The 21,746-nt window shown below is 40.1% G+C and overlaps 1 protein-coding gene across 1 annotated transcript in view; it reads left to right on the top strand.

Moving 5' to 3' along the window:
- AKR1D1 (aldo-keto reductase family 1 member D1) overlaps positions 1 to 20,872 on the top strand; it is a 112,474-nt gene extending 91,602 nt beyond the window's left edge. The window contains exons 5-10 of the mRNA XM_003420220.4: positions 5,660 to 5,737; positions 7,750 to 7,872; positions 13,697 to 13,806; positions 15,360 to 15,525; positions 17,569 to 17,651; positions 20,550 to 20,872. Coding sequence (XP_003420268.2) covers positions 5,660 to 5,737; positions 7,750 to 7,872; positions 13,697 to 13,806; positions 15,360 to 15,525; positions 17,569 to 17,651; positions 20,550 to 20,592 — 603 coding nt within the window. The 3' untranslated portion in view covers positions 20,593 to 20,872. The remainder of the gene's footprint in view (positions 1 to 5,659; positions 5,738 to 7,749; positions 7,873 to 13,696; positions 13,807 to 15,359; positions 15,526 to 17,568; positions 17,652 to 20,549) is intronic.
- The last annotated feature ends 874 nt before the right edge of the window (positions 20,873 to 21,746 follow it).

Raw genomic sequence — 21,746 nt, 5'->3', positions numbered from 1 at the left:
TCACCAGGCCTTTCTTTGGGGTGCCTCTAGGTGAACTCGAACCTCTGAACTTCCAGTTAATGGCTGAGTGCATTAACCACTGGCACCATCCAGGTACTCCGAATATAAATAACTACCACGAAACCACTCCTAATACTCGTTTAACAGAAGTGCCCGCTCGCACGTGGTCTCTTGGTCTTTTTATACTTTCTTCCCATCTTTACGTCGGAGGTCTCTGTCTGTCCTTTCTTCTTTCCCTTCTCTTGAGCTCTTATCCTGCTGGGAACCCCTCATGCCATCAAACTGCTCTGTTCCCAATAACTACCTTGAAAATCTCTTCAACTTTTTTTCTCCGGGTACAAAAACAAAGTTTACACTCTTTTTCTTTTTACTCGGCCTTTCTCTTTGGCTTGCCAGAAAAACACAGCTTGAATACTCATTGAGTTACAACTTAGAAATTCCCAAAGCTGAGAGTTTACTGGAGAAAAGAAAAATAGAATTTTCACTTACGTCACCTCTGGGGGAGTGGGATAAATATTGAACTTTTATTGTATTTATTTTTAATCTCACCCAATTGTACTTATTTTTGGTCTATGGTCACCATGAGTCATAATCAGCTCAACAGCAACCTTTTTTTAAATAATATATAATCCAATGCACTAATATACGGTATTAGTGCAGTACTCCATATAATTAATAAATAATACGCACAAAACGAGGGTATGAGCTTAACTTTTGCCTTGATGGTATGCATGATCAAAAATATTTGGAGTCCAGCACAATTAGATGGTGCCTGACTACCACCACTGACTGACGGGGATCACAATAGAGGGTCCCAGACAGAGCTCAAGAAAAATGTAGAACAAAATTCTAACTCAGAAAAACAAAACAGAACAAAACCTGACTTACTGGTCTGACAGAGACTGAAGAAACTCTGAGAGCATGGCCCCCGGATACCCTTATAGCTCAGTAATGAAGTCACTCCTGAGGTTCACTCTTTGGCCAAAGATTAGACAGGCCCATAAAACAAAACAAGACTAAGTGGACACACCAGCCCAGAGGCAAGGATAAGAAGGCAGGAAGGGACAGGAAAGCTAGTAACGGGGAACCCAAGGTCGAGAAGGGGAGAGTGTTGACGTGTTGTAGGGCCGGCAACCAAAGTCACAAAACAATATGGGCATTAATTGTTTAATGAGAAACTTGTTTGCTATGTAAACCTTCATCTAAAGTAAAATTTTTTAAAAATGCCTTGAAAAAAAAATAAAACAAAACAAAAATTATTTGGAGGCTGTTGATGCCGATAAGCAATGTCAGGGCAGCTAGCCAAGAAGAGCCACAAAGCCCCAAGTGGAGGTCCTAAGAACGGCAGTAGCAGTGTTGATACCCCAGAAACACCCTCAGAAGAAGGAAATCATTCTGCATTCCCACTTCAACCTTAGACTGGTGGCCTAGGGTAACATCTCTTTTGAAATAGGGAGGTGCTTTCAGAATGATAAAATAGTAATTGTAGTGCCATGTACAACATTTTCCAACTTATCATTAAAATGTCCAGGAAGAGGGGAAGAATGCAGAACAGAATTTCAAATTCTCATGGACTCTAGACTTTCTGGATCCAAGAAGGGTAGATGAAGCCCTGAAACTATTGCCCTGAGATTATCTTTAAGACTTAAACCAAAAATAATCCCTGAAGTCTTCTTAAAACCAAGCAATAATTTAGTTTAACTAGTAAAAATGGCCTGCCTCGAGCATTATGCTCTTTTAAGAACTATCTATATGGGATCATATTGACAACAGCAACTGGAAAGATTAGATAGGTACCTCAGGGGGCAGTGAGTTTATGTTAATGAGGGAAGAACAACTCAGAAAATGGGGGTGAGAATGGCTGCACAACTTGAAGAATGTAATCAATGTCACTAAATTGTACATGTAGAAGCTGTTTAATTGGTGTATGTTTTGCTATGTATAGTTCCCAACAACAACAGCAAAATAAAATTTAGGAAAAAAAAATGTCCAAGAGACGTATTTAATAACATAAAACAAGCAAAAGTACAGGCAACTGAGCATAAGGTTAAGGGAATTCCCTAGATTCTGAGCCAAGTGTCCGTGCTTGTCTTCATTGATAAGGTGGTGTTGAGAAATTGGACTGGACCGCAATTCATATTTATATTGCTGTCCTCTAAGCCAGATCCATGTCCTTAGCCAGGGAGAAACTGGGGACTTTTTCTATTGACTCCCACTCTCTGCCTCTGTTCCCAGTCACAGGGGAATGGACCTGCAAACCAGGCAGTGACCTCCACTAGGATCTACACTGTCCCGCGAGCTCACCTGTTCCCTTCTCAACCGCTGTGGAGGCTGCAAATTCCCTAAAGTTCTCACCTTTCTGTCCTAATGACTCAGAGAATTTCTCCAGGGCTGACCTTCACCCTCTAACTCAACCACCTCACTTGGTTTGTTTCCCTAGTTCCCATTCTGTGACTTCATCCCTGCATCCTCCCAGAGAGAGGCTGCAGAGATGGCCTGTGATTTTATCCGTGGAATCTGGCTCTTGGCATGCCATCAATTCCATGCTCTTTTTCCCTAGACAAGTCTTTCTTTATCCCTCTGCTGGGCCCTAACCCATTACAGTTGAGTTGATTGCAACTCATGGAGGCCCCATGTGTTACAGAGTAGAACTGAGCTTCATAGGGTTTTCTTGGCTGTAATCTTTTCAGAAGCATATCTATAGGGCTTTCTTCCTCTGGGTAAGCCTCAAACCTCCAACCTGGCAGTAGGTAGTCAAGGGCAAACCATTTGTGCCATCCAGGGACCTCTGCTGGGCCCTAGGACACTTCATTCCCGCCCAGGGGCAGTGCCTTCAACGAAGCTTACCTGGAATGATTAACAACACTGGTAACATCTCTTATCTACTGACTTTTTATAATTTTAAAATGGATTCCATGTCAATCACTTCATCTGAAAGAAAACAGGGAAGATATTATTGGTCATCACCACCACTTCCCTTCTCCTAACCAGCCCATTTTTTAGATAAGAACACAAACTCAAAGACTAACAACACATCTAAAGTTTCACACTAGTAAGAGACACAAATAGCCAATACCTATTAAATGTGTAAGGAGCCCTGGTGGTGTAGTGGTTACGTGCTTGGCTGCCAGCTGAAAGATTGGCAGTTTGAACCCACCTGCTGCTCCACAGGAGAAAGATGTGGCAGTCTACTTTTGTAAAAATTACAGCCTTAGAAACCCTATAGGACAGTTCTACTATGTCCTACAGGGTCACTATGAGTTGGAATCAACTCAACAGCAATGGGATTAAATATGTACTAGGTATAAGAGTCTGTTGTAGAAACTTCAGGCAATTAAAGATGTCAGTGATATGGCCACTGCCTTCCAGGAGTTTCTACTATATCACTGGGATGAGACCAAAACACCAATACGATGCAGGGCAGGATGTGATGTGCATGCTAAAAGGGGTTAAGATGCTTTTAGAGAGTTTAGAAAAGGAACCATCATTTCCATCCTTTACATTCCTGGGAGGCAATGGAGTTTGATCTAAGCCTTGAAGAGTAGATTTAGATATCCACAAGTTTATTCTTGGGAAAAGAATTGGACTGAACAAAGACACAGGAATGGGGAAAGTACGGTGTGAGTTCAGGGATCAGCAAGTAGCCCATGGCAGCTGTAGTGTAAGAAACATGTATTAGGAGATAAGACTTACCAAGACTTATAGGGTATTACTGTAAAAGACTGTAGACAGAAGGATAAGACATTTGAATCAGATTCTTTGAGCTCCTGAGAATAAATGAAGATGCTGGAGCATGGGAATAATAAGATCCAAATGGTGATTTTGGAAGATTATTCTGGCCTAGCTGTGGGAACAGAATCAAGAAGGCATGGAGACCAGGAGGAGGTCATTGCAGTAACCCAGATGAGATTCTAAGCTCTGTAGTGGTCAGGGCCACCATGTCGTACACCTCCAGGAAGTGGAGTTCGAAACCACCAGCTGCTCTTTGGAAACCCTATGGGGCAGTTCCACTCTGTCCTATACGGCTACTATAAGTCGGAATCAACTTGATGGCAATGGGTATGTGAATGGTGCCTCCTGTAGTTGTGCAATACATAGCTTGTGCTTAGCTGGCAAAGGCAATGGGGAACATTTAAGATAAAATCAAGGAAAACTTGAGAGCATTTTACAGCAGCTAAGTTCAATGTTAAAGATACTGAGTTTGAAGTGGTAAAAACAAAGGTAGAGATCATTAGGAATCACTTGGACATATTATATTGGAGTTTGAATTAGAGTTTAAGATATATTGCATTTATCTCAATATGCATTGAGATGATTCCCCCTTCCTCTTCTCTGTCATGTGAAAAGGAATGGCTTCCTACTAGCAAGACTTCTACTACATGATACTTTTTCGTCTGGCCATTGCTGACCTGTCCAGTGATGGACACCTGATGCAATCAAGCCCAATCAGATTCTCTCACCCAGAAATTTGAAGTTGAGATTGACTGAACATAAAGTTAGTTTCTGTGTAACTAATTTGGAATCTGTGGGCAACCAGGTTTTTGGATTGAAAACCAGCAGAGGAAGAGAATGCACAGAATAAGAAAGTGAGGAGGAGAATACCAACTGCATTACAGATGGGTTTCCATTTCTTGCTTCTAGTCCTTTCTGAGCCTTCCCTCATCCTTTGTTAGACACTCTAATATCTTACACTAAATTTGCCTCTTTTCCTTGCACTAGCTCAGGTTAGTTTCTCATACTTGCAAGGTAATTTCTAACTAATTTAGCAACTAAAGAAAACCCTAGAATCTTTAAAGGAAAATATGATGGAGTATATTTCATAATTCTTAAGTATTATGAAAAATCTTAGGGCTAATTTCTATGGGAGTCTTGATGAGACTTTTTTTTAATTGTACTTTAGATGAAGTTGTTTCTCATCAAACAGTACACACAATGTTCTATGACATTGGTTAACAACCCCATGACATGTCGACACGCTCCCTTCTCAACCTTGGGTTCCCTATTACGAGCTTTCCTGTTCCCTCTTGCCTTCCAGTCCCTGCCCCATGGCTGGTGTGCCCCTTTAGCCTTGTTTTGTTCCATGGGCCCATTCAATCTTTGGCTAAAGGGTGAATCTCAGGAGTGACCTCGTTACTGAGCTGAAAGGGTGTCTGGGGGCCATACTCTCTGGGTTTCTCCAGTCTCTGTCAGGCCAGCAAGTCTGGTCTTGCTTTTTGAGTTAGAATTTTGTTCTACATTTTTGTCTAGCTCTGTCCAGGACCTTCTATTGTGATCCCTGTCAGAGCAGTCAGTGGTGGTAGCCAGGCACCATCTCATTGTTCTGGACTCAGCCTAGTGGAGGCCATGGTAGATGTGGTCCATTAGGCCTGATGAGACTTTTCTTTTGTCATCAAGAACTTTATTCAACTCAAAATGAATACTGGGGTGAAATAATGAGACTACTATATCACCTATGTAGGACAAATTAAAGAATTTCTGGACAGTCCCACAAAGGCGGGATTTTGTATATAATAAATATGTGTGTATTTATTGTATAATTATATCAACATTTGAATAAGTATCTTGAATTGCTTTCCCAGGACCAGGGCTATATTGGCAACTCAAATTCCACAATTTTAATTCCCAGATATAAAATGAAAGCACTTGTTGTTTTTTGCAGCCTGGAGATGAACCCTATCCTAAAGATGAGAATGGTAAATGGTTGTATCACAAGTCTAATCTGTGTGCCACTTGGGAGGTAAGTTGAAGCAGGCCTCTTGTTTTAAAAGACTACATTTTAAAACTGTGATCTGCTTACTCCTGTCAGATTTGTGGACAGATGCAACTTTTATTCTCAGTGGAAAGTAACAATCAGAACAGGCATTTCTAACAATAAGTACATATGTGTAAAAGCTCCAGTTCTAGGTGTTAAATAATTTTGAGGAGGGGAGGTGGACTGGAAGGGAGAAAAATATAAAGGAAATAAGTTCTAATATAATACTAATTACAAAAATATAAATGAGATAAATTCACATTTTAAGTTTCTCAAATTGAATTTTTAAAAATTAACAATACGATGTCTAAAAAGAAACAAATTTTTAAAAAAGATACATGAAAAGCTGGAACATAATTCTGGTTCCATTTATTACAAGCTTCTGAACTATCACGATTGCTGACTCCTTTCCTAGGATCACAAGAGTAGGAAAATAAGAGAGAAAAAAAAAAACTCCTAGGTATTCAAGGGAGAGGCAAAGTTTGAACTGGTTTGTTTGTGAGTGGTGCGGCAGCTTTGACCTAGAGTAGAAGGTAGCCCGACAATCAGTGAGAGGATAATACGGGAGGGGAGTTGCAGAGTTCATTTTTGTTCTTTCTTCTCTCCTGCCATAGCATTAGGACAAACATTGCCTGCTCCACACATGTAAGACAAAGTTAGAAAAATTTTGAACTGAATGAAAATGACCTATCAAAATGTGTGAGATATAGCTAAAGCTGGGTTTTACGGGAAGATTTATAGCATTAAAATCTTATATTAGAAAAGAAGAAAGTTCTCAAATCAATGTTATTAGCTTACAGCCTGGCATGAGTTTTTATACCACAGAAACCGACAAACATTACAAATTGGAACTTTTTGGTTTTTTCCTGGAGAGCTAATTATTAAACATTTATCCGCACGGCACTGAATATGTTACTGATTTTGATTGTGGTGATGATTTCACAGGTGTGTATGTATGACAAAAGTCATCAAAATGCACACTTTTAAAATGTGGTTTATTATACATCAATTATAACTCAATAAAGCTGCAAAAGAATAAACTTTAAAACTTTCAGAGAGAAATAGCTAACCACATGAAATGAGGCTTATCAGTTTTGTTTTGTCTTATTATCAGCAACATTGAATGCAAAAAGATAACAGACCAATATTTTCAAAGTATTGAGGAAAAAAGAACATTACTTTGAATTTTATATCCAGCCCAATTGTAAGCAAAAATGAGTTATAATAAAATATTTTCAGGTCGATACACTGCCTAGAAGTTTTGCCACATCAAGACCCACTTTGGTAACCATTGCAGATGATGTACTTAAATAACCAAAACCAAAACAAAAACCCAAGCCCATTGCCGTTGAATCGATTCCGACTTATAGGGACCTTATAGGACAGAGTAGAACTGCCCGATAGCGTTTCCAAAGAGCAGCTGGTGAATTTGAACTGCCGACCTTTTGGTTAGCAGCTAAATGCGTAGCCGCTGCACCACCAAGGCTCTGTACTTAAATAAGAGGAGTGAAAAATTTAAGCAGTGCTCCAAGAAATGTATGAGGTAAAAGTGATCAAATCAAACTGGATAAGCCTTATTGTTATCTATAAAAATATCTAATATATATATCCATAATACTCTATAATTAAAGTCTATAAGCTTTTAACATCAGAGGCATTGCACCCAAAATTTGGAGAATATACATTTTTCTTACACATACAAGACATTTACAAAAATTGATCAAGTATGTATGCCATAAAAAAAACCTCAAGAAATAGGATAATTTTTAATTTGCTGGTGTACGTTGTGAAAACAGGAGGGAAGAGAGTATACAATGGTTCCAAAACTCATCTAATCACAGAATTCCTGCCCCACTCCTCTATTTTTTCTTCCCAGAGTGTCTATTAACGTACTCAGGGACTTCCCTTCTCAAATAATTCACACTTACCCTTACAAATAGTCTTCAATTTTGCATCTTTTGAGGCTTTTTTCTTGACTTGTTGATATTTATGCACAGGCTTTGGAAGCTTGCAAAGATGCTGGCTTGGTGAAATCCCTTGGTGTGTCCAACTTTAATCGCAGGCAGCTGGAGCTCATCCTGAACAAACCAGGACTCAAATACAAGCCTGTTAGCAACCAGGTACAGCTTCACAGCTTCCGTTTGGTGGGGGTGGGGGGGAGGGGTGTGGAATCTAACAATTACTTAACAGAAAGAACCCTGGGGTAGGAGTCAGTAAGTCTTGTGGCAGTTCCACATATATCTCGTCATGAGACACTGGGCAAGTCACTTGACCTCTCTCAATATGTCTCTTTGGAAAAAATATTTGAAAGTTCAAATCCAGGCAGAAGTAACCAAAAATATTTTTGAAGAACATTAAGGAGGGGTGTCTTGTAGGCTGTTAATCTTAGAAACTAATAAAGAAATACTCAGGCTTGACATGCATAAACTCATGTAGTTTATTAGAAGGTAGTCAGGGCAAGGCACACAGGTAAAACCTTACAACAGTCATTTAGGACCAGAGAATCAGAATTAATTATAATTACAATGTTAGTTCAACAGAGTCCAAATCTTTAGACTTCAGGTGTTTACCTTTTATGAGTGGTCTTGGGAAGGCTTGACCACAGCTGAAGCTGGGTCCCTTGTAGCTAAGGTCGGAGGTTGGCAGCGGCAGACAGAATCTCAGCTCAGAGTCTCAGTCTTTGGAGAGAATCAGACTCTAGGGGGAGGTTCCATTTCTTCTTTCTCTCAGTGAGTGAGCAGAAATTCAGGGTTTATACATGAATTTTTCAACTTGACCTCATACGATAAGGGCCAGTGTGACAGCAAAGACTATTTTGGTATGTCTTCCCTTCCAGGGTTAGAGATTAACCAGATGCTGCCTCTTTTCTTTAAGGTTAGAGATAGGGAGGTTGTTTAGACTTATGTCTCAAGGCTACTTTACAGAGATTGTTATGTTTTCTTTTATCCCTTTATGATAGAGAGCCTCACCAAGGTAGACATACTTCTATTTCTAAATTATGCATAAGTATTTTGAAAGCATAATAGCAACTTATACCTTATATGATTCGAGAGCATTATGGAAACTTGCAGAACAAGGGGGAACTTGACTTGCCAGATATTAAGACGTATTTAAAATAATCTAAGGTTGGTGCAAAAGCCAACATACAAATAATGGAAAATAACAAATACCTAAGAAACAGGTCCAAGTGTAGTTAAAAACTTAATGTAAAATAAAGTGGTACAACTAATGGCAAAAGGATCAATTTTTCAGTAAGCAGGATGGGAAAAATAGCCAGTTATTTAGAAAGAAATATAGATCTTTGCCTCATGTCATACTCCGAAACAAATGCACCTTTTGTTTGATTAGGAATTTAAAATAAGGTACTACACGAGAATTTTAGTTATCTGGAGCTACAGATAGAAAAGGAAGCCATGGAAAAATTGTAAATGAAAGCTTGATAAATTTAACAGTATAAAAATTTTTAACTCTAAAAATATTAAAAACAAAAAGCAAGCAAAAATAGGTAATTATATATTTTTAAAAATAACAGAAAAGGGGCTCATAGCTTTATGAGTTAAAGGCTAGTAAAATCAATGAGAAAAAAAATAATTAAGGCTCAATAGAAAAATGGGCAAAAGAAATGAGCAGAAATTCACAGAAGACAACTCATAACACTAATAAACATATGAAAAAAATGTTCAGCGTCACTAGGTTTTAGAGACAGTTGAGCGTAATATTGTGTATCAAGTTAGCAAAGCTTTTGTTTTATTTTTTAAGATGATTCTCCATGTGAGCAAGTAGTGAAATGCTGGGTATGCAAACTGCCTCAACCTTACTGGAAATCCATCTGGCAATATGTATCAAGTGCCTTAAAAATGTACACAATCTTCTATTTCTACAATTTATTCTAAAGAAATAAAATCAGAATGCCCAGAAAGACTTATATATGTGTTTGTCACGGCATTGTTTATAAAGGTAAAATAAAAAAAAGTAATAAATGGGAAAAAGTAGAGAAATGGTTAAATAAATTCTGGGACATTCATATAATGTGAAACTTTAACAAAAGATGTTCTTGAATAATGTTTGTGGAAAAGGGAAATGATTATGACATTAAGGGGAAAAACCAGGATACCAAATGTGATAAACAGTATGAATGTGATTATATTTTCTTAAATATGCGTAGAAAAAAGCCTGGAAAGAAATATATCAAAATGTTAAATTCTATCTCTGGGGTGTGCATTGACAAGTGAATTTTGTCTTCTTCTTCGTGCTTTTCTGCATTTGTCAAGTTGTCTGCAGAGAGCATATATTTTTAATCACAACAAAGTATCATTATCCATCTTGTTAAATGCAGATAATAATAGCCTCTTTGCCCTGCTTCCTAGAACATTATGAAGCTACACTAAGATATGGTCTTGGATTGGGTAAATATTGGGATTATGGTTGTTTGTTTGATTGCTCGCTTCTCGTAACTCAGGAGAGTCTGGTATGATCTCATAGCAGAAAGACTAAATTATTGCCGACGTCATGGCAATAGCCTAAATATTAGCCTAAAATGGCAATGTTGCTGTATTTAGGAGGAACACTTCTGAACTGACACCTATTCTAACACTGCACCACCTGTTCTCAGGAACAGAAAACAGCCCCCTTTGACTTCCTGACCCATCTCAATCCATCACTTTATTCCTGGCCCGTCCTCACCAGCATGTCCTTCCCACATCCCAGGAACATCTCATTATGAAAATGTGAAAACGACAAACCAGCTTCTCCTTACAAATATGCAGAGAACAATGGTGATTTTTGACCTCGGAATGAAAGCCAGTAAAAATTCGACAACGTGTGAGGAGATACTGTGATCCGCTGGCACCACCATATTGATCAGCTTCACAAACAAGCTCAGATGAAGCAAGCCACGTCGGAGGGTCCCCAGCCGTTACCTTCCCACTAGCTCTGTCCTCTACACATTTATCGTTTTCACTCCTTCAACACATACTCACCAAGCACTTGCCTTACCCCAGGTGCCCTGCTAAGCTCTAGGGAGAATGCAAAGGTGACCACAGGCTGGGATGGGCCTGCCCCGGTGGAGCTAGCTGTGCAGTGGGAGCAGACATTTTACCCAACAATCGCAAAAGGCATTAGTCATCAGAGACAGATGACTGCTACAAAAAGGAGGAGCGTGGTTCTCTCTGCTTGTGCGCGCTCGGATCAAATTAGCCTGACCCCATCCCCCACCTCACGTCTTCCCCCCTTCCTCCCCACCACATCGAATTTCCAGTGGATTCAAACATGCCAACGATCACAGGAATGGCACAGGACCAGGCAATGTGGTAGGCCCTAGAACTTTTATCTGGTAACTATCTGCACAGACACTGTTTTACATTAATTCAAAAGCTTTTGTTGAGGACCTTCTTCTAGCATGTTCCCCAACCCAACTCTCTCTATGTCCCAAATTTATCCAGTCACAGAATCAATATTCACATACTTGTTTGCTCAACTTTTAATTTTATTAGCCTTATTGTTATGCATAACTTTTGATACAAACCATATAAAAGTTTTTTTCAAAGGATAAGTTATAAAGATGTCATCTATATATAAATATAAATGAATATGAATATACATATATGTTTGCTTACATACATATGCGTACATATTTTATAGACCAGAGACAGGTAACAGCCCTCCAACCTGACTAGAAAGGAGTCCATGTGGGGACAGTCAGCTGCTAGGTGTTAAATTAAGGAATTTATACTTACTCTCTAAACAGTGGACTGACTTGGTAAAACCTGTGATTTGAGAAGATCATCTGCCAATAATGTGAACCAAAAAAAAAAAAAAAATCCGGTGCCATCAAATTGATTCTAACTCATGGTGACCCCACATATGTCAGAGTAGAACTGTGCTTCACAGGGTCTTAAATGGCTGATTTTTCAGGGGGTAGATTGCCAGGCCTTTCTTCCGAGGTGCCTCTGAGTGTACTTGAACCTCCAACCTTTTGATTAGCAACTGAGCGCATTAACCCAGGGACTCCACCAACAATAACACAAGATGAAAAATAAAAAAGAGACTAAAGGTGAGGGGTGATGTTGGGGGTGAGAGAGGATAAAGGAAAGAAATAGTAATAATTCTTAACTTAAGTCTCTATTTCACCTTCTAGAATTATTTCAGAAAATTTCAAGGGAGAAAAAAAAAAAAAGTTTTTATTAGGGTAAGGGAGGGACCAAGATGAGAGAGAAGAAATGACAGAAACTAATGAGGGAGAAAAAGAACAAGGACATGGGATTAGAAGGGGGAAGGATGATCCCCCATCCCTACCAAGGACCCCAGATTACCTTCCCACTTTTTTTTAGTCCATAGCACTTCCTTGTGCCTTCTAGAAATGAAACATATCAAATATTCAGTGTTCTGGATTGTGAAACTAATAATTATATATTTAAAAGATTTTAATTATATTTTAAAACCAAACCCATGACTGTTGAGTGGATCCTGACTCATAGTGACCCTATAGGACAGAGTAGAACTGCCCCCATAGGGTTTCCGAGGAGCGGCTTGTGGATTCAAACTGCCAACCTTTTGGTTAGCGGCCGAGCTCTTAACTACTGTGCCACAAGGGCTCCAATTATACCCTGATTGATTTGAATTAGAGTCGCTATAAGTCGGATTTGACTCGATGGCAGTGGGTTTTTTTTTTGGTTTTGATTTGAATTCAGAAGAAAGGCATCAGTCAGAAGCCACCACAGTGAGAAGGGAGCTAAGGTTTTCCAGAAGCTGTGCAAGACGGCCAATGCCAGGAGCAGAGATGTGGCTGATGCCCAGAGAACTGGAGGCCAGAGAAGGGCAGAAAGAACCCTCTCAGCATTCTGAGCCCTGCCCTTGTTCCCTGAGCAGCCCCACCCTTTCTGAGCTTTGGCTAGACCATGCAGTAAATTACCATTTTTGCTAAACAGCAGAAACAAAAACGAAAACCAACATAGTGTTTAAGAAGGAACTCTGAGAAGGGCTTTGTTGGCACAAGTATTTTTAGCGCAAGAATCAGCTCTATTCCTTGTCAATGAGACACTGAAAATGAACATAGACTTACATTTGGTGGGGTCAACCACTCTCAGCCCAGGAGACAAAATTCACCTTCAAATTTCATTTTATACATGCTTGATCTCTTGTAACAATACCCTTAAATGTTTGACAGCTACTAGGGACAGAGAACTCTGCAGTATGTCACTTCTACTTCTTGTTGTTGTTAGTTGATATTTCACCGGCTCAGAATCATGGTGACCTTGTGTATAACAGAATGAAACGTTGCCCTGTCTTGCGCCATCTTTGTGACTGTTGGCATGTTTGAATCCATTGGACAATATTCAGCTGCGATCCATAAGGTTTTCATTGGAAGTAGATTGCCAGGCCTTTCTTCCTAGTCTGTCTTAATCTAGAAGCTCTGCTGAAACCTATCCACCGTGGGTGACCCTGCTAGTATTTGAAACACTGATGGCATAGTTTCCAGCATCACAGCAAAACACAAGCCACCACAATACAACCGACTGACAGATGGGTGATGGGCAATGATTACAACAGACTGAAACATGGTTGGTGACTCTTCTGCTTACAAAGGCTATAATCGGTGATATATATTTGTTTCAGAAGACTGTATTTGCTGGAATGTTTTCTATAGATAATAGGGTTTATTCACTTAAAGTTTTAAACTATGCTTGTTCTACAAAATTGAATTTATTCCCCAACTATTTTGGAATTAACCCACAGATGATGTCCTCACTAACCTCGTTTTAGTTAATCTTACCAGTATATACACACTGTAAGCTTTATTCTTTAGAAAAAATATTTGGGATTTTCCTTGATATCTATAAAATTTTTTAATAGACTTTATTGAAGATTTTTTTTTAAAGCTACTTAAAATTACATTCATCCACAAGGCCTTAATTTTGTGCTCTGCTCTCCGATGCAACCACACAGGTTGAGTGCCACCCATATTTCACCCAGCCAAAACTCCTGAAATTTTGCCAAGAGCATGACATCACCATTATCGCATACAGCCCTCTGGGGACGTCCAGGAACCCATCCTGGTAGGTAACGCGGTATGTCTCTTCCGGAAGTACTTCTTTTGGCCTGGAGAATAAGGCTAATGTGTTTTCCTGATTGGAAGGACTATTTGGCTGTGTGATCTTAAGAAAGTAACTTAACCTCTCTGAGTCATTCTCCAGCTATACAAATTAGAGCTGATAATACCTCCTTACTGAGGTGTTGTGAGAATCTTACACTCTCTGTATGAAATTGCCTAGCAGCGCCAGAAACATAGGAAATGCTAGTCAAAGAAGAAAATCTAGAACTCTGTTAGGAGTGATAGAAAAGAGTGTTTTTGAGGAATGATACAGCTTGAGCTGGGCAGCTAAGTAAAAATACAAACCACTCCACTGTTTAAGCAGGGAGAGGGGTCTATATACCTAGAAAACAAAGGAAAGTTAGGGAGTTAATGATTGTAGATAAGATCAGCTTCAGCTTGAAGTCTTTTGAAATGTAAAGGTCAGCCACTTGGCTAGGGGGCAGTGAGTTACCACTTAAGTGAGTAGTGCCAGCCGGTTGAGTTATATACTCTTATATACTCGCATCTGGCTTATCAACATGGGTAGGTTCCAAAAACCAGGCTGTTATGCAAAAATCGGCATTATGCAAAAATGGAGGATGACCACATCAGATCACAAAAATGGAGGATGACTATATCATTACATAACTGCCAGATTACATAGCTGCCAAGTTACGTAACCGCCAAACCACTGAGAATCACGGCCCAGCCAAGCTGACACATAACCTTAACCATCGCAGCCAGTGTTACTCTGACCTTGCACCTCGGTGTTTGTTATTGCCAGAAGTGTGTCGTTAATGCACAAAATAGTCAGATAGTAGATTTTTTGTTATTGTTGTAAATGGGAAGTGTTGGATAACGATATAGTAAGTGAGAAGTAGGTACATGATTGCAGTCATGAACACATTTTTCCCAGAAACAAATTGTTAACATCTTGACACATTTTTCCCGCAGACAAATGGTTTATAGTCTGGCCTTTTTCTTCCTGGGAATGCATATCATTCTTACATCTGACATGAGTACCTCCAGTTTGAAACTTTTCCATTTATATACTCAATGAATGTCTGTATAAATATTGTTTGAGAAATGTTTCTATGGCCTCCTTTCCAAAGTTTTTGAATTTTTTTTAAACTCTGATATCAATGGCGACACTTCCACTGTGGTGTGTTCCAGAGGCTTAAGTAGAAATTTTTCTACTCGGAGTTGATTCTGAGAGTAGTGATCTGTTTCTTCCACTTCCTCTTTCCTGCCTTCCCCTATACGGCCACTTCCGGCCCAGCTCTCTAAGACTCCTCTAAATGTTGTTCAGTGTCTGAAAGAGGCCGCTCTATGGACTTGCCTGTCTTGACCTGCCCAATACTAAGAGCACCTCTTTATTCGAGGATTACTCTACACACAGGGAAGCTGGTAAGGACGGGTGACTGAAGTTGTCTTGGTAGGTGATGAGGTGAAAGCGGAAACAGAAGGAGGGGGACTGATTAACCATTGGTTCTCCTGCCCCACGCTAATATGATACATGTTTTGATTTTTTGAAAGGGTAAACTTGTCTTCTCCACCTTTGCTAAAAGACGCGTATTTGAACTCACTGAGGAAAAAGTACACTAAGACAGCAGCTCAAATTGCCTTGCGTTTCAACATCCAGCGAGGGGTGGCCGTCATTCCTAAAAGCTTTAACCCCGAAAGGATCAAAGAAAACTTCCAGGTAAGAGAATGGCTTTTGGAAAGGTGAAAAGAGGGACATGGTTTTTCTTTTATTTAGAGAATTTTTATACCAGCTCCTTCATCCAAGCTCCCATATCTGGGTTTGATTTGGGCTGAATTTGAGACAGTTTCCAGCACTCCAGGGCTTGCTTTGCTGCTTGTACGTGATCCAGCTCCCTTACTGTTCCTGTTCCTCATCTGTTAACTTTTTTTTTTAATTTAATTTGATTTTTTTATTTTGCTTTAAGTGAAAGTTTACAAATCAAGTCAGTCTGTCATACAAAAACTTATACACACCTTGCTATGTTCTCCTAGCTGCTCTCCCCCTAATAAAACAGCACACTCCTCCTCTCCACCCTGTATTCCCTGTGTCCATTCAGCCGGCTTCTGTCACCCTCTGCCTTCTCATTTCCCCTCCACACAGGAGCTGCCCACATAGTCTCATGTGGCTACTTGAGCCAAGAAGCTCACTCCTCACCAGTATCATTTTCTGTCTTATAGTCCAGTTCAATCCCTGTCTGAAGAGTTGGCTTTGGGAATGGTTCCAGTCTTGAGCTAACAGAGGGTCTGGGGACCATGACCTCCAGGGTCCTTCTAGTCTCATGCAGACCATTAAGTCTGGTCTTTTTATGAGAATTTGAGGTCTGCGTGCCACTGTTCTGCTCCATCAAGGATTCACTGTTATGTTCCCTTTCAGGGCAGTCATTGTGGTAGCCGGGCACCATCTAGTTCTTCTGGTCCCAGTCTCTTATCTGTTAACTCTTGACACTACCTACTGTCTTCCCCCACCAGCTCAGCAGAAGCAGAAAATATAAAATTCAATATTTGTAGCAGTCAACTTTCCAATTTAATGGCTCTCATAAATGTTGGAAATGAATTTGGGAAAAATTGAAGAGGACCATCTAGACTTCATGAACGGCAATTGCCAGGACTTCCTCTGTAGGGAATCTGTGACCAGCAGAAATGAATGAGCACTAACCTTGAGTAGGCTCTTAATACTGCCCAACACCCTTGCTACATTCCCATTCCATTTTCTTTCCGACCCTCTTAAAAAAAAAAAATTTTTTTTTCCTGTTTTCTCTTACATTTAGTATCTCCCCAGTATCAGAACTGCCCTGTAGGGTTTCCACGGAGCAGCTGGTGGACTGGAACTGCTGACCTTTTGATTAGCAGCCTGAGCTCTTAACCACTGCACCACCAGGGCTCCATATACTTATATGCTACTTACGTAATTAAAATTTATAAATGATTCGATATATATTAAAATAACAGTGAAAGAACAGAAAGACAAAACAATAAAGAGAAGATAAATTATAAGCAGATAAGCTAAATGCTAAAAATATAAATAAGCTAAAATAAATTATAGAAACATTTATAAAGGACAATTATAAAACCAGAGTGTAAAGTATAAAAGTAAATAAAAGCCAAAACAATGAAAATGTAATTGGAATAAAAAGGTAGAAGATGAGAGATTAAAAATGATGAAAGAAAGGATTGAGGACAAAACAAAGCAAACTAAAAAAAAAAAAAAAAAATGCAAATTTAGAGCCTGTCGTTGTCAGGTGCCATCGAGTGGACTCCAGCTCACAGTGGCCCGTGTGATAGAGCAGAACTGCTTCATAGGGTTTCCTACGCCGTGATCTTTACAGGAGCAGACCACCAGGCCTTTCCCTGTGGGGCCACTGGGTGGGTTCCAAGTGCTGACCTTTCTGTTAGCAGCTGAGCACTTAGCACCAGAATCAAAAGCTTAGATAGAAATAATAATTAGGAGACTTCCTGGGCATATGTTGATTCAGTTTTTGGAATTTCTTGAACGAAGTCCCCAGCAGGATTCTGTCCAAGCCCGAGCCCTGCTCCGTATCAGGAGGGTGGTCCGGCCCTAGCCTAGCTCTTCTTAGTCATTGGCAGATGCTTCTAAGTGTGAAGGGCAGTCCTCACCTGGTATTCATTCGCAAGCAGCGGGTAGCTCCACTCCCTGACCCCAAGCTTGTCCCACCTGCCTACCTTCAAAGATGTTCTGACTCTCTTCTTTCCTTTTTATTAGGTCTTTGACTTTTCTCTCACTGAAGAAGAAATGAAAAACATTGAAGGCTTGAACAGAAATGTGCGCTTTGTGGAGATGCTCATGTGAGTTCTGGGGGATCGGTAACCAGGTATTGCACAGTCGTGTGGGGTTGTCCAACATCAGCCACAGCTGTGTCCACAGAAAGCACAGGGTAAAGGCCGTGAGGAGCATGTCCCGGATATTAAACATTCCTAGGTGAGATACAGCCATTATAGGAACTGCCCACAAACCCATGGCTTTCCAGTGGATTCTGACTCAGAGCAACCCTGTAGGAGCAGAACTGCCCCATAGGGTTTCCCAGGCTGTCATCTTTACGGAAGCTGACGGCCACATCTTTCTCCCTCAGAGTGGTTGGTGGGTTGGAACCCCTAATCACTCTGTTAGCAGGTGAGTAACCACTGTACCACCAGGAACTGCCTACAAACCCAAATTTGTGTTTGAAAGATGATTCCTGGCATTTATGACATTCCACAACTTAGGTTATAGGACATGGCAGCTTAAGGAACTGGAGGAGAATGCCCTTAGAGTACCGTTGGATGTCATCAAGCCCATTCTGACTGATAGCAATCCCATGTGACAGAGTAGAACTGCCTCAGAGGGTTTTCCTGTCTGTAATCTTTAGGGACGCAGATCACTAAACCTTTTCTCCCTTGGAGCCACTGGGGGGTTGGAACTGCTGAGCTTTCAGTTAGCAGCCGAGACTTAACCACTGCACCACCAGGGCTCCTTCAATATAGCAGCAACACAAATATTGACAAAGCATATTTATTTCTTCCTAAAAGTTGGAGTGATGCACGGATTAGAGCAAAATGATCAACAACAACAACAACAAACCAACCCTGGGAGAGAGGCATAATGGTGTCCTAGGAAGAGCACTGGGTTGGAGCCAAGAACTTAGAGTTTTAGACAAATACTTGCTTGCCTATAAAATTTAGAGCTTCTAGCTCCTCCTATGGAGCCCTGGTGGTGCAGTGGTTAAGAGCTCTGCTGCTAACCAAAAGGCTGGCAGTTCGAATCTACCAGCTGCTCCTTGGAAACTCTATGGGGGCAGTTCTACTCTATCCTGTAGGGTTGCTATGATCGAAATGGATTCAGTGGCAGTGGATTTCGGGGTTTTTAGCTCCACCTACTAGCTGACTTCCCACAAGCAGCATTCCTTGTTCTCCTGCGAAATTTTTCCAAATTCAGCTAACCAGTGGAAATAGTCCTTTATTCTCTAAACATTACAGGTCCTTTAAAATAAAAAAGAACACAGTTCATACATATTCTATTCTGATTCATAGTTACCCATGTAACAGAGTAGAGCTGCCCCGTAGGGCTTTCTTGGCTGTAATCTTTACGGAAACAGATCTCCAAGTCTTTCTCCGTGGAGCTGCTGGGTGGGTTCCAACTGCCGACCTTTCAGTTAGCAGCCAAGCACTTAGCCATTGTGCCACCAGAAATGTGTCTCTCTCACCTTCACTATCTTTCTCTACATATATATATACACACACACACGTACATTTGTACACACACACGCGTTTTTTTCTTTTTAATCATTCCCTGTTAATCTTTCCTGCATTTTTATACCCTTTTACAATCTTTAATGAGTATTTAGAAAATGCTCATTAAAATGCTTCCTATAGCTTGACTTTGTCTTGCTGGTTCCAGTATTTTCCAAGAGTCAGAAAGTGCTCTGGTTGGGTGAATGCAGAATTTCTGAATTAATAAAACAATTTGCTTGTGTAAATTTTCCAGAAGAAAACAAAAAAATTATTTGACATCAAAAGGCAACACCTAGAGTCAGGAACAAAGGAGTAAACACAAAGACATGACCCTTTGCCTGAATTAACGAACACTTATAGGTTAATAACTCATGAAGTTAAAAGATTTCTATTGAAGAAATATCATTAAATTAAGAAGACACAGTAAGATACAGTCAATCCACTGATGTACTGATTTTTTACAGAAAGTTATCTGGTGACATTATTTGCTTGACATTTGACATATTTAATACCCAATCCTAGCACCATTGGGAAAATAACTGGACATGCCAGGGAATAACTAGAAAAATAGAAAAGGAGAAACAATTAGACCCCACTAAAAAAAAAGGTATTATTTAAAAGTATTGAGCCATGGTTCTTTTGCTTTTATCCAGCTGATCTTTGACGTTGGAGTCTTTTTTTGCTTTATATTTTAATTAAAAGTTTGTGGTACTTTCAGAGAAGGAAATCTTGGTTTTGCCCGTGACTGGTACACACACGCCTCAGACCTTCTGTAGACTGTGTCAGCACTGTTGTTTGATAGGCTCATAAAGTGATGACATTAATAATAATAATACAGTAAAACCTGTGAGAGCTGGAACCTATGTAATGTGGAAACCCGTCAGGGAAGGAAATTTCAAATATTTTCCTCTAATAGAGAGTGATAGAAAAGTGGTAAGAGTTCACCCTGTCAAAGGTGGAAAACTTGCCAGATGCAGAAAAACAAGGCAGTCCCAGCTTTCACAGGTTTCACTAGAAACTTGGTTTGCTGGTCATCACCTTTCTAGATCTCAAACTTTCAACCATGGGGGGCACCTAGTGAGCAGAGTCGGGGAAAGTACAAATGATGAGAAGGAAAGAGTGACACTGTAGAATGGAGACAGCCAGTATCAAGAAAGCAACGGAGGAAGGAGCTGGGAAAAGGCATGCAGAGATAGGCAGGCACGGCCCACCTCCTGGGCCATTCTGAGCAGAACTTCAGTGTGGTGGCAACCAATCTTCCCTTCGTGCACGCACCCCGCCCCGGGTGCTGTTCAGGACTCCTGTAAAAGGTGTTGGCTTGAGGGGAGACAGGGAAGGGCTTGGGTGAGAGACAGAAATGGAATTGGTAGGAAGGAGGGGGAGTGGTTAATGAAAATCTCAGGGCTGTTAGTAATACACACAGCTGTGCAACTTTCTGAATGAATATCTGTCTTTGGGGGGGATTTGTTTTGGCAGGTGGAGTGATCATCCCGAATACCCGTTTCATGATGAATATTGATTTCAGAGAGCTCCTGAACTGATTTGTGTGCCAGGACCTTGGGCAGACATGGAAATAAAAGAGATTTTACTATTATCTAAAGAACTGATGACTGAAACACATTTATTGTTCATTTAGTGTAAATGACTTTCACTTAGCAATGTTGAAGAAAACAAATTTCAATCTGCTGAAATAATTGTGAGGAAATTATAGTTAATATTTTATTAGACAGTTGTTTTGGAGTTCCAGAAGCAAGAAAACGTTAGGCTTTAGAAAAGACTTCAAAAATCAATACATGAAGGCGAATAAGTCTTGAATCTGGACTCCAGTCTGAGTTGGTAGTCTAGGTTCTTTAATTGTTAAGAAGGAAACAAAGATGGCGGGACAGCCAGCACAGGCCAGTGCACTGGCTGTGGCCTTAGCAATTTGGGCCACTGATTTTGTACTAGACACAGCCAAGATGAGATCCCCTTGCTCATTATGAACAAAGCAGTGCTTTGCTGCACCTTGAGGAGGGGACGAGGGTTACGTGTAGAAAAATCTTAAAATAGAACTTATTAAACCCACATTGGTCAGCTTAGACATAATGATTTTTTTTTTTTTTTTTTTTTTGCTTCCATCCAATGCATATTTGTTTAGCTTTTACCCAACCTGACCAATGGATAATTAACTAATTCCCTCTTGTATCTTTAGAGTTTTGAGCTTCAATATACCTCTTGGTCCCTATTTGCATATCTATCAGTGTTGCACGCATTCGTCATACAACACTGCTAAGTGGCCTGAAAAAACCAACTTACACAAAGAAAACCCAGTGTCATAAAATTGTTTGAAGATGACTATGGTCATGCGCCACATAACACCTGTTCAGGCAATGTCTGACCACATACACGTCCGTGGTCTCATGAGGCTATAATAGGGTTCAGAAATCCTGATTGGGGAATGGGATGTATTGGACATAACTGGATGTAGTGAAAGAAACAGCTTCCTGCATGCAACACGTGTATCTCATATTTCTTATACACAAAGCAGTTGTGCTGCCAGACATATAATGGTACAGTAAATTGTAGAGGGACATTATTTGCCCCAACAACAAAGACAAACAACCCAACTAAAAAATGAGCAAAGGAATTGAATAGCCATTTCTCCAAAGAAGATATATAAATGGTGAACGAGCA

Source organism: Loxodonta africana, chromosome 8 (assembly GCF_030014295.1).
Source record: "Loxodonta africana isolate mLoxAfr1 chromosome 8, mLoxAfr1.hap2, whole genome shotgun sequence".
Classification (NCBI taxonomy): Eukaryota; Metazoa; Chordata; class Mammalia; order Proboscidea; family Elephantidae; genus Loxodonta; species Loxodonta africana.
Note: the sequence above shows the minus strand (reverse complement) of the source record. Positions and strands in the feature narration are given on the sequence as shown.